This window comes from Saccostrea cucullata, unplaced genomic scaffold, assembly GCF_032062105.1.
Source record: "Saccostrea cucullata isolate Sc308-1 unplaced genomic scaffold, CSIRO_AGI_Scuc_v1 ctg107, whole genome shotgun sequence".
In the NCBI taxonomy this organism is placed as follows: Eukaryota; Metazoa; Mollusca; class Bivalvia; order Ostreida; family Ostreidae; genus Saccostrea; species Saccostrea cuccullata.
Window position 1 is genome coordinate 210,062 of NW_026928317.1, and position 17,526 is coordinate 227,587.

Sequence of the window (17,526 nt, forward strand, 5' to 3'; positions counted from 1 at the left end):
GAACCTACCCTACCCCTACACCCCTCCCCCTCCCCCCACGAAATAGGATTTTTGTGTTTGGGAATTGGAATTACCCTTTTTTTTTTTTTTTTTTTTTTTTTTTTTTTTTTTTTTTGCTTGTCAGATTTTTTTTGAATGTATAAAATTTTTTAGACACTTAGCCCCCCCCCCCCACTTTCAATTTGCTTCCGACGCCAATGCAAAGCAGGTGCAGATAAACTGAAAATGAATGCTGAAATAAAACGTCATAATAACGTCAGTTAGATTCTTGCCGAGCGGCAATCGTAAAAAAAACCTAACCCTATTTTTTCCCTCATATTTTAGAAAAGTATTTTATGTCCTGAGTAATTCAATAAAATTTTAAGGTAGAGATTAAAATGGAAAGGGGACACTAGTTTGTCAAATACTGTTGATAACATCTACTTATTAAGATTTTTATTGAAGTTGTGACATTACATTTGGATCAACCCTTCTAGAATATAAAAAAAGTACATTACATACACAAAATGAATTCATCACATCACAAAACTTTTCAATGCCTACCGGTATAGGTCACTGTATGTAATGTACAACAAAAGCAAGAAAAGGTCATAAAAAAAGTAAAAATACATTGCTTTCAGTGGATATCATAGAATTAAAAAAAAGCCTGTCAGGTTTAGAAAACGAAATAATCAAGAGGCAATCGGCAAAAAGGAATAACTAAAAGTAAATATAGTAAAATATTGATTTGTTAAAAAAAAACCCGCTTTTTTGCAGATATCCAACAAAAGCAAGAGATGCTCCATAACCAAGAGGAGAAATTACATAATCTCAAACAGGAACTAGATCACGTGAGTATATCACTATGGCAACTATTTTCAATCCGGGCAATTCTTTGTTTAAAGTTACTTCTTTACTTTGATGATAAAGTACGAGAAAAAGTCAAAAAGACGTAACTTATTCTGTTCAGGAGAAAATAAATTGGAAATTGCTTTGAGGGGTTTAGCCATGTGCCTGATGTGAGAAAATGTACAGAATTTTCAGCATTTTTGACTCTTGTGTAGTTAATATGGGTGCCAAAGAAAGGGGATTTAAGATATAGATGTACAGCCCAATTTCATCCAGAAATTTTACAATTAAGTATGAAAGAATTTTAGCTTTTGTTTTTTTTAAATCTTGAGTCCTACTAATTGCACAGTGGATATTGTTGCAAAGATCATATACATGTACTAGTATTTGAATGAAATAATTTGTATTTTTTCTATTACAAAAGGTAGAAACACTTGCCTCATTAATATGTTACTATTTAAAAAAAAAAAATTGACGTGAATATAGTATGGTTTTCTTTTTTGATAAAAACATTTTGAAATAGAAAAAAGTAGGACCAAGGAAAATTGGTACAACAGTACAAAAAAGAAAAAAAAAACTACAGAAAAACACAAAAACAGCAGAAAGCTTGTTTTAAATATTAATAAATGAACCAAAGTAATTATGTGTTACAGATCATATAGCTTGACGGACAGAATGATTTTTTAAACACATACATGTACTTTGATTTTTATTTTTAAGTTAAAAGCTGCAGCTGTCACACCGAGAAGACCAGGTAAATTATGCTGCATGGCTGCACACAGTTTGACAAGCTTCCAGGCTTTACTAATTTCCATTCTTTCTCATTCCATTTTAGCATCCTGTCTTTTCTTTCATTAATTAATTTCTACCGCTTGTATTCTCAGGCTCAGCACGCTTCTTGTAGCGGAACACGCCAACTGTTTTATTTCATACGCTTTGATTTCTTGTGTGTGGATAGGTCTAGTGGACATACATTTGCATTCAAGAAGATTCCTTTCTTTCTTATTGTCTTTCCTTTCTCATATCTTTTATGTCATGACTTTCTCTGATACATTTATTTCTTTTTTCTTCCATTTTTCTGTGTACACTGTATACATGTTCTTTCAGTGTGCTACTTTTCCATTCGGGAAACCAGGAGGTGGTGCTCCTAATTTGTCAAAATCTGGCAAGTACACTCTTCTGTCTCTGTTTTAATTTCATTATCCTTTTCTTTTTAAATGTTGATACATCTTGATGTATTTTTCTCTTGATTAAAAGTAAACTTGGGTAATGCCACCTGGTTACATATTTTGAAGACTCGGATATTATTGTATATTTTTTTTACTTCTTCAGCTGGTTTTATTTCTTTTGTCTTTTCTGTGCTTAATCTTATAGTTTCCTAAGAGTCTTTATTCTGTTTTTCTATTCTGCACATGCTTACAATACCCCTTCTTGTTTATGTTACAATTACAACAAAAATCCATCATCTTACTTTTCTGTAACCTTACTCTACTTATCAATCGTCTTTAATATTCCAACTGATCATTCCTAGCATTTTAAACAAACATCAGCTGAGCTTTTTTTCTTGCTTCTTAATTCACTTTCTTGCACTAATTCTACTGTCTCTCTTCCTTCTTTTCATTCCCAAAATGCAGGAAATCACTTGCGATTAAAAAGGAAAATTTACAATACTCTGGACACAATTGAGCTTATGAATGTTCAGGCTAGAGGTATATTATACACAACCATAAAATTGTAACGAAGGATGAATAATTATAAAATCTTTTTTTGCATGTCTCAATTTATGTAAAAAGATTTCATACAATTTTCTTGAGTAAAATGTTCAAATTTATTTTTTCATTGTATAATCACTAAAAATTTCTAACTGGTCTGTTTGTCTGTTTGTAGATTCTTTCCAAGAGAGAAGACAGGTAATTAATGATAGATTAGATAATACATGTATACATATATATCTTACTTTCTGTGGGTGGATAATTGGTGAAAAGTCTCTTTCTTTCATTCTTCTGATTTTTTCTTTTAATTTTACCATTCTTTCTTCAGTTTCTTCTTTCTATTTAATTCTTTGACTTTCTTTCTTTTTCTGTCTTTTCTTGCCTAACCCTCTCTGATTTAACAGTTTGATGAATTTGATCCTTGGGGAAAAGGAACTGGGAACCCCCTTAGAAATTCTGATGGATATCTGATGAACATCAGAAAATCCTTCAGGAGGAAAAAGGTAGCGTGTGAACTGAGACTTATTTCGTATATACTGAAAATCAATTTCTGTATTATTAAAACAAAATTATAACCTTTTGAGAAGTGTTCTTTTATTTCATAATCCTTGAGTTAAAATCTAACCATGTATTATGTTTGGATTGGGAAAAAGTATATAGATGTTAACAAATTTTTTTTTTTATTCTAATTACAAAATACACAATTACATGACTTGAATACAATCTATGTAATTAAGAAGATGCCTTTCTCTGTACTCTTCTTTTAAACATTTGCCTATACTCAGTTATTCCTTCAAAATGTATCCAATTCTATTCTTGATCTGTTTTGAGATAAACATAATTTTTGCTCATTTTGAGGTGATAGTGTTTGCTTTTCTGTTCTTATATTAAACATTTTTTTTAATTGATAAAATGATTAGAAAAAAAAATATAAAAAGAAAAATAAATATATAAGTTCCTAAACTCCGTATTATTCATTAGAAATTATGTGTAATTTTTGTTTATTTTTTTTTTAGAATGGATACAGTGACTCTTATGAAAGAGGAGGTAATCCCCGCACAGGTTAATATTGTTTTGCTATTAACATAACCTTCACGGCAACCTTAAAACCATTCCTTTAAACTCACAAAATTCCAATCATTTTTAAACATAAAGTACAGTTTTTAAAATGATAGGGAAAATGTTTATGAAAATACAACATTTAATACTTGACAACGTCAAAAAATCGAAATTAATCAAAAGTGTTTAAAACAAGTTAAGAATTATGATATTGTTTTTATTTCAAGCAGATAGCTATAGACGTAGTAAGAAAAATTATTGTTGTTGTATATTGTTTCTTACAACACCCATTCTCAATATAAGGGCACAAATGCCTCTCTGATTTTTTTAAAAATGAAGTTCAAGATAACAATTTTTCTATCAATTACCTTTGAAAGAAAGTATCTGAAGATTTTGTTTCCAGATTTTTTTCATCAAATTATTACATGAAATTGATAAAGTAGAGGGTAATTTTTTCAGAAATGTAGCTTGAAATGTACGTTACTCTTTCTTCAATGTCTAAAAAATATGTCAAAAAAAATGTAGTCATTAAAATCACAATTGGAATATCTCATCTTAACACCGGCACATCCTACCAACTCTGTCAGCAACATATTTTCTCGGCATACGAACGTGCGTTTGATTTTTCCTTTCAAAAAACAAAGGTTACTTTTTGATCCAGATGTGTAAAAACATTATTTAAATATATGCTTTAAATTCTTCTCTCTGTTTTGTTAAGAGCGATCATGGAATCTTGTCATTTTTAATAGATACTGGAACCTAACATGTACATGTAGTAAAATTCTATTTTGTAGTTACTGTCTTTTTTAACATATATCCATGCCGATTTAGAAAACTATGTAAATGTAACGTACATTTCAAGATATATTTCTGTTTAATAAAAAGCTTAAAATTCATCTAAAATTCATCTAAAAATTCATCGTTTTGTTTCAGTTTATTCCAAAAAAGATTCTCTATGTAATCACGTTGTGTTATATGTCACAATCACCACTATAAAGACACGATTGCCTCAGAATATTACATTTTGTAATAATATGTAAATTAGTAATAAGAAAATATTGAAAAAAAAGCAATTATTGACATAAAAATCATATCAATGAAGCGTTTTAAGGCAGTAATATAAGAAATCATAATGTAACAAACGAGGTTATTGTCATCAACTACATGAATGTCAAAAATTTCACATATTATTGGGGAAATCAGTTCATAACCATTCTTTTGTGCTGTTTCGCTGAAATTGACACCGGTCGTAGCCTAGTTAAACTGTGTACAAGGTTACAGACAAAAAATATAAGAGTCAGATGTATTTTGCTATGATCTAACAAATGTTTGTTTGGCCATTGAAACTTAACATAAATCTATTCGAATATGTCCAGACAGTCTTGTGAACAATTTCATTTAGTATGTTGCAACATCGTTTTTCAAAACACAAACATACGTGCTTTTCAGCAGATCTGGAAAAAGATAACCCAAAATGCAATGATTCAAACAAAACTGAGTATTGTATGCCTTTCAGTATTTGAAATGTACGTGACAGTCTTGTGTGCTAGGTTTATTTGTTTTGTTTCTTTTTCTTTTCTTTTTTGTTTTGTTTTGTTTTGTTTTGTTTTACCAATTATAAGCCTATGCATACCTTGTTTTAAATTATCAACAACAATTCAATTAATATTAACGAAAACGCACATGAAAAGTAAACAAACTGCAAAAAGGTTGCCAAAGATGAATTTAAGACACTTAGAAATAAATTTTCTAGCATGTGGTAACAGTTTAAAACATTTACAAGGATTGGGGTGCATTTAGATGTGGCCAGTTGTCAAATGGATTGTGTAAACGCAATTCATTGACTAAATTAAAAAAAATGTCAGTTAGAAATACATAAAATGTACGTTACCATTAACGTACATTTCAAATATAAAAATCAATTTTCCACAAGCATACGTTACGCGCAATATATTGATACTATTTGAACCTGCATATCATAAGAAATGCATCATACAGGTTTCGTATTCAGAAATATATACCAGGTATCAAAATTATATTACATAATAATTGATAATATATTTTTTTCAGCAGAGACGTTTCTTTTCATTAATTTTGGGATTAAGCCGACCTCTATCCTTTGTGTACACATTCGAGTGTGTGAAAGTATGTGAATACATGAAAATTCGTGCGAGATTCACTTAATTCGAATTTCATGGTAACGTACATTTCAGTCACGTACATTTCAAATGATCACTTTTCATGTAAAAAATAATTTTTAATTGTGTTAAACAAAACGTCTTTGCCAGTTTACAGGATACAAGGGGTTGCTTATTCAGAGTCGTCTCATATTTTCTACTTAATATGTATTCTTAATGGAAGAATATAGGTAACGTACATTTCTTTTTATCTCTAATTGAAAATGTCTTTCATTCCGTAAACATATTTATAAAAGTTGCTCAAGTTGTTCAATTTCATGTTACATTATCTAAGTAGGAGTAATTAATCCTTTGAAATTTCAAATTAAGCCCATCAATAAATAAAGGAGAACAAAACTATCAGGTGTATAATCTTTGTGTTTGCTTGTAATGTGGTTGAAATAGAATTAAGCGACAGGGACATTGCACAATAAAAATTATTTATTATCACAAAGAAAATGTATTTATTGTTATGAAAAGAAATATATATGATACAAGGTTTAACTTATCAGAAAATTTTTACTTGAGAATCAAAACTATATATTACACAGAGGGGATTCAGAATAACATTTGCCTCGGCGACAGTAACGTACATTTCAAATAGGCTACTATATTTGAATTTGGAACTCCTTAAATACCCTTTCAGATCGATAATTATATGAATTCTTATTCATTGTTATATGACTATTTATAATGTTGATTTAAAAATTACATCAGTGGTATTTCTTTTAAATGAAAATGAGGCGACATCATTTGAGCCCTTATATTGAGAATGGGTGACAAGTGGTGTTTTTTTTTGTTTGACATTCATAATTGTTGTAAAATTAGCCTAAAAAGACAATGTAATTCAGCTATGTAATTAAGGGCAATAAATTAATTTTTGTAATATTTGGTAAGAAAGTTTAATATCGGAACAGCTATTCCAGACCTTTATATATGATTCATCTGATGTGATGTTATGTCAAAATATTTAAAATAAAATCCTAATAAAATTTGTTTACCTTGACAGTCTATATGTACCCTTTTGAAACGAAATTAAAAATTCAAGGTTTTTTATGACAATCTTATATCGATGAAATTGCATGCATGTGACTTTCTGTAGTATATTTTTTAAATTAAAAAATATAATAGAAATTTTAAAAATAGCGATTTAATAAAGTGGTCATAAGATTTTACACAATATCTCTATTTTTCTTAATATCGAAACCGTTTTTTTTAATTTATGATGCATTAAAATGCTATATTTGGAACACAGCTTGTTATCAATTCACAGATAAATATATAATTTTTAAAAATCACAACAATTTTAATCTAAATATAATGCTTTTATTGTTATTTCTATACCTCGTTACATATTTTAGTTTTTTTAAACTTTGCATGTTTTACTTTATCGTATGCTTACCATATAAATTTCGGAGTCAAATTGCTTTTTTTGATAACACAACTTTGAATGATGCAATTTTGGCTTAACCAAATTTTAATGCTGTGTTACCTACTTGCTTTTTAAAACCAGATTTTTAATCTGCAACAAAATTATTGAATCTTATTGTAATGCAAATTTCTTATTTTTGATTATTTACTATATATAAAACCAGTTTTGGAAAAGATAAATGTAATATATGAATGATGAAAATTACGAAAAATTGTTTCAAAATGGCGGACAGCAAATACTTTTTTTCTATTTTCTCTTGGGATTATAAGTAACCCCGAGTCTTTCTCCACTCACAGCCCCCGAAACAAACCGTAGCGCCACCAACCCTTTTGAAGAGTACGACAATCTGGGCAGAATTGGAAAACCCAAAAAGCCAAACATGGAGCTGCATCCCATCTATCATCCTTTCGGAAGATCCGGGGGAGGGGCACCAGTTAAGGATTACAGCGGGAAAATCAGCACAGTATTACACGGCCACTCAGATGTATGTATAGCAAAACAATTTTGTTCTATTTTTGCACTTTCACTGACTCTCAAACGGTACACTTTTATTGGAAGTTTTATGGGATATTTAAATTGAATTTGAGGGAATGGTTGGTAGTTTTACCAAAATATGTTTGTAATGATGGGGAAAATTTTACTTAAGTGTTATTTTGCTTCTACTAAATTGCTTGCACCTATGAAATTATGTGTTTTAAGAAAAAAAGATTAAAGCCAACCTTAAATCACATGCTTTTTGCAGCGGCATTATCTGCATAACAACGTAAGTATACTACAGGACATACAGTGCACCAGGGTGTCATTCTTAAGGTCTTCGTCAATTAGTGACACCATATCTTGAAACTTTTTAAAAACTGCCAGAAATGTTTTCTATTGCTGTTTTGATATTAATTATATGCTATCATCTTGACAAACTAATGATGTTTCAAAGTTGAAAAGAATAATAACGACATCATTTCACTTTCTATTTAACATATCATGTGTATATGCTTTGAACTTCGTCTTTGCACTGTGAACTCTGTAAAATTCTTGAAAATGAATGACAATGACGTTGTGTCCTATTTTGCTTTCTCGTGTTCACATGATTATTTTGTTACCTATCTCCTGATCCATTCTTTTCACTTCCTCTCAGTCGTGTTTTGTGCAGTTGATGTTTTTGTTGTTGTCTGTTTCTTAGACTACTACCTGAGACGATTAAGATGTCCTATTGCTATCTGTTTCCGCATCATGAATTTATTTCAGTCCTAAATAAAAATGGAACAAATATAATTATAGTATTTGTTGTAAAACATCAAAATTTACTGGTTTGATCCAAGAAAAAAATTCTTTATATACCACAGTGTCAAAGAGCAATCGTAGTTAGATTATTATGATAAAATCTACAAGATGGCGAAGGATATGTAGCCTTACTAATAGTTTAGGCTATTTTAGCTGTATTCTGGTATTTTTTTCTATGTGTGTATCTCTTTAAATTGTATTAAAATAATTTATGGATCCGGGTTGTAAGGTCCGAAAGTGGAGTAATTTCAGTAATATCTAAAGAACAGAGCTCTGTTGAAAGTTATACATAGACTAGAGTAGTAGAAATGTATGTTTGATTAAAATGGCGATGAGAGTATATGTTCTTCACCAAAAATGCAAATGAGCAAAATTGATCATGTATGAAAATGATATTCGCCATAATAGTAGCTGTCATAACTGTTGAGATACTCATATGACCACCAAGAATTGGTAGCTTCTTTCTGTACCTGTCAAAGAGTGCTGTGTTATTTTCGTTTGACCTTCCGATCTAAGAAAATGTAACATCCTGCAGTTTCTACATTTTCTTACAGTGGGCACTGCCTCGCCCTGGCTCAAATTAAGTATTAAGATACCTTATACCGAAAAATACTTCAACACGCTTAATTTAGGTATCACGCGTTTAAATTGCTCAAGTCTGAAGATGCTGCAAATTCCTTCGGCAATTATTTCTTACTAATTGATGCAGCGGCTAGAAAGTTGTTCAGTATCTTGTTTGATGTATACATGTATATTTTTCATTATTGCATGGTCTGCGTTGCTAATTACACTGTTAGGCGATTTACAAATTTTATATAAACCATTACTGTATATCTAGAAGCTCATGCATGTAACATATCGTACATATATATTTTGCATGGGTAGTTGGATAATGCATAATTAAATACTAGTTGCATTAGCAGGGGATTTTTTTTTTGTTTTAAGAAAAAATTAGCATTTAAATAATAATATCATTTATAATTTAATGCATGTACATGTATTCAATCTATTGATATTAGAGAATTTTTTATGGTTTATTTCATGAATTTACAGAGTATGATGTCTTGAAAAAATTCTTGAGAGATGAAAAAAAAAAATTATGGACATACAAAAAATAATTGCTTTTGTTTCATTTTTAGCTGTCTGATTACGAGAGAAGACAGAACGCAATCAAAGCCAAAATCTACTATGCAGAATTAGGTAAAGAAAATATATTTACATTTAGTAATTATATCCAAGTACTACTAGTATCTGATATTTTATGCATTGTTGCTGTTTTTTTTTTTTTTTTTTTTTTAAACATTTTCCTATTGTAACTGTAATATTTAGTTCCACTTTAAAAGTCTCTCTGTTTAAGAGTGCTGGCCAATGTTGCATCTTGCATCTTCGATGGTTCTGCTACAGCTATATGCACTTCCAAATCTGGTTATATAAATATTACAAAAAAATATGATACTGAAAGATTGTCATGAAGGATTTCATCTTAAGAAAAGTATTTTTTCAGTCATTTTGTTATCATTTTTCTCTCTCTGAATTTCAGGTCAACAAATGGAGAACCAGCAATACAAGAAGAAAATGGAAATGGAGGAAAAGAGAAAGCCGGTAAGGTCTTAGGCTTGAGGATGATGATGATGATGTAGACTATAAAATAGGTCAAAAGGCTTCTTGTCTAGTTGTTGAATAAAATTTCTATTTTATAAAGACGAGAGATAATAGAGTAACTAAAATTATATAATGATACTTATGTTATTGACTTAAATGTGTCATATGTTTCAAATTTTTAAATGCATTAATTTATATCCTAGTTGACTCTTTGCAATTAGTGTTGTTGCTTTAAGATTATTAATTAATGTAATCTCTTAGAAAAGCAGGACAGATCCAGTCAGAAGGAAACGTTTTTATCATACCCAAGGAAATGGTAAAGCAAGAAATGACAACTATTAATTTTTTCAATGTGTACATCTCTTACAGATCGGAGAATTGGCTGTTTTAATTGATGATAAAGTTGTAGGCAAACCCAGACGTAACAAGGTTACAGGATTGTTGGAGAACCATCACCTTGGTAACTCTGACGTGTCATTACAGGTAATTACAAACAAAATCGAAAGTAACGACAAAATATGATATTCATTACAGCATGGTGAATTGGCAGTTATTATTGATGATAAATTAACTGGTAAACCCAGAAGGGACCCCATAACGGGGGCCTTACAAAATCATCACCTGGGCAATTCTGACGTGTCCCTACAGGTATACTATAGAGTGTGGCTTTCCTTATAGGTAACACTTACCTTGCACTCTGTAGCAGAAACTCCTGTCTCTGAAACAACTTATAGTTTTCTATGACTGGGTATTAATATACGTTTGTAATAAATGAAGGAGGGGGGTTTGGGCAAGGCGATTTTTTTTAAAAAAAGCTTTCTCAAAATAATATAGTGCAATTTAATTTATGACTAACAGTTTTGGGAACCCTAAATATACTTATTCAACATTCTATAGCAGGAACTCGATTTTCAAAAAATAGAAAGCTTTTATATAGTTTGCTTTGGTGGTACAATACTACCATTTGTGGAATATGTTAAGAGTAAGGGAATATAACATTTTTAAAAAATATTTAATCCTTATGTAAATGCTTTAATTCGTCGTTTTTTCACAACTTTCACACTCTTGTGGCATATCTGTTGATCTGCACTTTCTCATGTGAGGACATTTTCCATCACTTCTGTCCATTCAGAAATCTTCATATATGCCAAAATGCTTGTATAATTTTTAGTTAGTATTTTGGTCTCTCTTCTCTACTGGTGTAACTCTGACTTACCAGAATCACTTTTCTCTTCATTCACTACAAAGAAATTTAAAATAGATGTGAGTCCACTTATGCTTTAAAATGTTGCTTTCAACCCCTTTTGGGCAGTATTTACTAGTCATTGAATAATTACTATAAATAGTCATACTAATATGGGCTATTTAATTAGCAAAAACTTTTGAAATTAGATTACAGAACACTTACTTCCTTTTTTGCTGAAACACATTTTTGTCATTTTCTTCACCTGTGTTACCAAGTATATACTTTTTCTTTGAGGAAAATATTAATTTTATACTTATTTTATGTTAAATGTTTGAAATATGCAAAACTTGAAATATAAAAACATTAATCTTAACAATAACAAGAATAAAAAAATTGTGAATTTGACACAATGATCATTTTTGTCCTTTTCTTAACAACAGTCAATGACTTGTAACAATGTAAAAACTTAATCATTACTTGATAGAAAACTGCAGTGAATATACGATGAAATTAATTTTGTCATAAATTGCTGGTTCAATACAAATAAGCTAAGTAAGACAATATTTTTAACAATTGAATTTACTATATGGAACGTGAATTCCCAGCGTGTAAAGAAAGGTTTCAAAATATACAACATCAAAATTAGAAAGTTTCACTGTAAAAAAAACTAATATCTGTTTGTTCTTAGAAAATAATTTTTATATTGTCAATCGAAACAGAAAATGGGAAGCCAGCCAAGAAATATCTCAGAACAGAGGCAGTACCATAACTTCTTGGATAATATGACTGAGGAGAGATACCGCAGGAATGCTCTTGGAAAGATGAAAGATTACCAGGAAGGCCAAAGGGTAAGGAGCTACGGGTGTTTTAAGCCCAAAGAAAGTTCAAACATTTAACTTGTAGTTGAAAAAAAATTTATATAACATTATAGTAAATTGTTTAAATGAAAACATACGATATCAAAATTGATTCATATTTAATATCCCATTATAAATAAGTAAAAGACAATGATGAATGTTTGTAAAGGAAAAAAGTACTTTTATATAATATCCTAACATATGATATCTGTATTATGATGTAACTGAATGAAAAGTGATTTAATAAATAAAACCTTTTTCAGCATTACGACACCATGGATGGCCTCTGGGGTAGACCAGGAGGTGGGGCACCAAAGGGGTACACCATGAGGAAGATGAATCTGGATGAGATCATCCACCATCCCACAAAAGATGTAAGAACTGTACTGAAGCCCACGCCCTTGCCAGAGCCTTCGTCTTGAACTTTCTCTCTCTTTCTGTCTTTCTTTGAACTCTACATAAACAATATACAAATCACTTACAGCAAAACAAATATAAAACATTATCTGTTTGTGTAATTGTACTCTGCACTTGTTGTGTCTGAATGTATTTTGTGTGTAATTGTTTGACTATTGCTTTAATGTTTTGCTTTCAGAAACAAATAAAAAAAACAATGCATCATGATTTTCTGTATTCAGTGTTTTATGTTTAAAGATAATTTAATAGAGATTTTTTTCCAATATGGAGAGAAATGTTGGTTATTTTTAAAGTTTTTAAGTTGCTATCTATAGTAGTGATGAAATCTTCAAGAATTATTTTTACAAAGTACTCGACAGTTTGCTTAAAATTATAAGTAGAGAAACTGAGATGTACGTTTGTGCTGGTGTCGGTATATAATGGGAAAATTAAACAGATTTTTCTTTGAAAATTAATTTGAACACGGTGTATTTTTTAATTTTATACAATTATAGATAAACCAAGATGTTTCCCAATATATACCTTTTTTAATTGTGAGCTTACACGGGGTAATGTATTTAAATGGTTGCACTTCTGTGATTTTAACAGAAAGCCACCGAAGAATATGTCAGGAAGCACGATTGGTCAGAGGTTGAACCAGAAAAGGTGCGCATTTCAATTACTAAACAATATGTTACGTGCAATGCATGAAGCTAGCCATTAATTAAATAAACTGACATATTTTTGAACCTCAATTCATGTAGATATTTTCTTATTTCTACAGAGAATTTTATTCATAAGACTTCGGATTTCTTATTTTAAAACGCTTACTTGGTTTTGAAAATATTGAACTTTAAAATTCTTGAAACGAAACGTTTATAGACAAGAGAATGGATGAATTGTGACTTATGCATATTGAATGTTTGTTTCTAGTTCTTTTCAAAAGATGATGATGAATATATATCGAGCAGATCTCCCCGACAGGTTAGCTGAGTTCTAGAACCCCTCTCTATTTATAGCTATCTCTGTATTTATGTTGAGCTTTCTGTAACAGTATCTATTATTTATATACTTGTAGTTTTTTCCTACCTAGACTCGTTTGCTTCATTCCTGACAATAAAATTAATTTTTTCCCTATAAATAAGCATCTGTTTATGTCTATCACAACATTATAGACTAGTTCACTGTTTCCAATCCTTTGATTTTCCATCTTTTGCTTGCAAGTTATTCAGCTTGAACGTGCTTCACATTAACCAAACAAATATTTTTTTCTGACCAACGTGTACATCATTATTAATAGAACAACTGCACATACAAACAACAAATCTTAATTCATTCTTTCTTACACCATACCAAAACCACAAGCACTAGTCTTTTTTTAATTAATTTTATCACATTTGATATTTTCTATATAACTCTTTATACCACATCTTAAACATATGCATTAAAGAATCTATAATAATTATTAACTTTAACATAACACTCATTGTTTTATCAAATAGTCTTGATCTTTTCGATGTGTTCCTTTTAATTTTAGAAAGCTATAAATTATAATGGTTTTTAATGCTTAATTATAATATTTAATATAGATAGAAAAATATTCGTAATTTTTATCAGTTAACATTTTCTCTTGAACTAATTAAGTAGAGAAAATTCAAATAAAAGATTAATTAAAAATTAAGATACATATGTTCCTCCAAATGAGCAAAGTAGGGTCAATCCTTAGCCATTTCTTGAAGATGTAGGGTACATTTTTACAGAACCCAATGCTCTCGGCCAGAGATATTCAGGAGGGACGTTTATCCCCGGGTGCCAGGCCTAAGAAATTTATAAAGAGTACCGTCACGAGTAGTCACGCCAATATGTTCGATTATCGAGAAGACTATCCTCAGGTGAGTCGCCATGACGGTACCAGCCACAGTTTCGTATTTGTCACGTGACCATCATATTTTTACAAATACTGACAAAAGCAGTTTACTTCTGGTGGAGGTCAAGGGAATTTGTTTATGGTTAAAAAATTAAACCATTTTTATTAAACAAATATTTTGTATCCAAATTATCATATTTTGAGTTAGAAACTAACAAAATAATTAATGCTTTATATACAACATATTCAAATGACATAAAATTTATCATAACCTACATGTATAGCGTATGCATAGATTAATTTTTTCCCCTCATTCATTAATAAATATAATTGGGACCTGATTACAAATGTAGTTTAGCCAACGATCTCTAATTATAACCTCTGCAGTAAAATTATAGTGCATGTTTCATGACGGGAAAGCATGTGATGCTTAATTAACTTGTAATATTTCTATGCACCTTTAATCAGATGCCCCATACAGCGCATTAGACTCCCATCCTACATGTAGGTATAGTTATAACCCATTTAGTTTGGAGGTGAAGGGTGCTTATGGTGAACTGTATTTCTTTGGTCTCTTAAATTTTTCATGTGAATATGAACAGAGTTTTCGACTATAAACACTATTTATGGAGTGGTTCAATTTGAAAAAGAGGATGAAATTGGAGTTTATTGCACTTTTACATATATGTTTGAAAACAACAACACCAATAATTCTTGAGATCAAATACTACAGAGGATGGGATTTGTTCAGTTTCTATGCAATAGAGTTAGAAGTAAGAAGTTTTGTAAACCAGGTTTGGATTTTTTGGCGATGGCAATAATTGGCATAAGAAGAAACTGATGTTGATTTTGGTGTGCATCGTGTAGAAACAATGTTTGAAAAACAATCTATTCGATGAAGCTAGAAAAATGTTCTTTTTAATTTACAGAAAGATTACAAGGTTGGTGCACCTTACGCGACAGGAATCGAGGGATAACGGAAGTGACGTATAAGAAGAACTCTGCACAGGGAAATTTGAAACTTTGATAAGAAACTCTTATAAAGAAACGATATTAAACAGGAACAGTGTAGATCTGATATACTTAAAGCTCAACTCTCTGATTGTGTATGGAAATTCATATAGTGTTAGGAAATTGATATTCCAAATAAAATAATTATTCCAATTCTTATGCATTAACCTGCAAAGATAAATACACTTTTAGCACGTATGTTTATAAAGCTGACAAAATATTTAAAAAGTTTATATTTTACTCATAAACAAGCATCTTCCTTTTGATGTGAAAGTTTCGTTTCAGGTTTAAGGAAGATAATCTTAAAAATGAAACCTGTATAAGTATGAATTTGTTTGGTGACAGGGGCATTTGGAATACAGCTATAATATTATATTTGATTTAGATACTATATATAGATGAATAATTAATTGCTTGTATATACACTATAATTTATAAACTTCACAAAGAAGTAACGTCTTATCCAACTCATTAAAAACGAGTCTTTGATCCGCTCCGGAATTGGACATATTTTGTAAATCAAAGATCTGATTTTTAATGAGATTGGTCAATTGTATATAGATTTTTGTCTTATTTAATTAGATATTCTTTCACTTTGAATGGAAGGTTAATTCACTGCTGTATGTAGAACGAGAGGTATTAATGTAAATAGAATGGGTATGTTCCAGAGTACATGTATAAAAGTACGCGTTTTTATAGTCTCTCTTACAAATTTTTGTCACTGTGTGAAAATTTGTAAAAGCAGGGACTTTTGATTGTATATTTATTTTTGGGTTTTTCAGTTTTAGTAGGTTTTGTATGTCCTTTTTATTGAGTTTTTATTAATTTTTTAAAAAGGCTCTAATCAAGCGAAGCTGTGATAAAACGTTTTCTGTTTCAATATAAGCATAGTTTTATGTATTTTATATTTGAAAGAAAACAATGTTAGATTTGTTTGATTTTTATTTTTTTTAAGTTTGTATTAATTCAGAATCATTTAGCGCCATTTTTTTCATTTCAGAAATTCATTATAAAAAGGTATTAAAGCTTTATCGATTGAATGTCTTTTGAGATTAAAAATTTGTAAATTCTGTCTATAACATTACATGTTCTCCAGCATCTGTATTCCAAATATTTTTCTTCATATCGTTTATGTATTTTTGTGCTTTTTACACGATTTTATACTGAACTTGTTTATGTATATGTATATCCGTCCATTCATATAATCAAAGAAATTATTTATTATATCATAGGTTTATGTCTACATTGTATTATTAAATGAGGCAAAGGAGCACACTGTTTTCCTGTTATGTGAACGCCCTATTAAATTATCCAAATGCATCATTTTTGCTTTTCCTTAACAGTTTAATCTTGAACTTGGCAAGACTGCCCGGAAAACTTGGCGATGCAAAGAGAATTCGACATACACAGATAAAGGTCTGAATGTGAATACGAATAAGGAATTTTAATTTCTAGAAAAACGAACACTTTTTCCTAAAATCTTCGAATCACTTTCTTCCGATTATTTTGTTGATAGACGTCCCTGCTGACAAAACAGGTAACAACACAGTATTAGGCTCATTATTATGTTCCCCAAACGAAGTTGGGGAACATATTGTTTTTACTCTGTTTCTTATTATTATTATTATTATTATGTTCCCCAAACGAAGTTGGGGAACATATTGGTTTTACTCTGTTTCTTATTATTATTATTATTATTATTATTATTATTTTTCTTCTTCTTCCTGGGTACTTTTTTGTCCGGGAATGATCTTGTTAACTGTTCGTCCGAGGTAGGTAAAACCTTTTTAGGGTAAGTAGACATGTTATGCAGATTTGCGGAATCAAGGTCATTTTGCGCGCACGTGCTTGCAAGAGCGCGCACGTGCAACACTTGAAATAACCAATATAATAGATATAGTCGGAACTTTTCTATTTTTTGATAAAATGCTTTGAAACTCATAATGTAAGGATACATTAGTAGTAGAGACAAGATGGCATGGTCAAAATAGCAAGATCTCACGCGCATGCACGTGCGCTTTGCTCTGATTGGCTGAAACTAAAGTCTCAATATCTTTCTTGTTTCTTGTCATAATCTTTTGAAATTTTGAACATGGTCCTACATTATGAAGATCTACAGCA

General features: G+C 30.2%; 1 protein-coding gene across 32 annotated transcripts in view; it reads left to right on the forward strand.

Moving 5' to 3' along the window:
* Nucleotides 1-16,725, forward strand: part of LOC134277185 (uncharacterized) — a 37,330-nt gene extending 20,605 nt beyond the window's left edge. For 20 of the 32 annotated variants that reach the window (XM_062759477.1, XM_062759496.1, XM_062759506.1 and 17 more), the window contains 18 exons: nucleotides 757-830; nucleotides 1,936-1,993; nucleotides 2,463-2,537; nucleotides 2,716-2,738; nucleotides 2,945-3,043; nucleotides 3,557-3,602; nucleotides 3,830-3,844; nucleotides 7,505-7,692; nucleotides 7,951-7,971; nucleotides 9,626-9,686; nucleotides 10,027-10,088; nucleotides 10,458-10,571; nucleotides 11,994-12,122; nucleotides 12,395-12,505; nucleotides 13,137-13,193; nucleotides 13,461-13,511; nucleotides 14,288-14,419; nucleotides 15,324-16,725. In XM_062759477.1, the coding sequence (XP_062615461.1) occupies nucleotides 757-830; nucleotides 1,936-1,993; nucleotides 2,463-2,537; nucleotides 2,716-2,738; nucleotides 2,945-3,043; nucleotides 3,557-3,602; nucleotides 3,830-3,844; nucleotides 7,505-7,692; nucleotides 7,951-7,971; nucleotides 9,626-9,686; nucleotides 10,027-10,088; nucleotides 10,458-10,571; nucleotides 11,994-12,122; nucleotides 12,395-12,505; nucleotides 13,137-13,193; nucleotides 13,461-13,511; nucleotides 14,288-14,419; nucleotides 15,324-15,371 (1,364 nt within the window). In that variant the 3' untranslated portion in view covers nucleotides 15,372-16,725. Of the gene's footprint in view, nucleotides 1-756; nucleotides 831-1,548; nucleotides 1,583-1,935; nucleotides 1,994-2,462; nucleotides 2,538-2,715; nucleotides 2,739-2,944; nucleotides 3,044-3,556; nucleotides 3,603-3,829; nucleotides 3,845-7,504; nucleotides 7,693-7,950; nucleotides 7,972-9,625; nucleotides 9,687-10,026; nucleotides 10,089-10,457; nucleotides 10,572-10,622; nucleotides 10,737-11,993; nucleotides 12,123-12,394; nucleotides 12,506-13,136; nucleotides 13,194-13,460; nucleotides 13,512-14,287; nucleotides 14,420-14,862; nucleotides 14,899-15,323 lie in introns of all 32 variants that reach the window. The other 12 variants (XM_062759494.1, XM_062759509.1, XM_062759492.1 and 9 more) reach the window with 10 other exon arrangements.
* The last annotated feature ends 801 nt before the right edge of the window (nucleotides 16,726-17,526 follow it).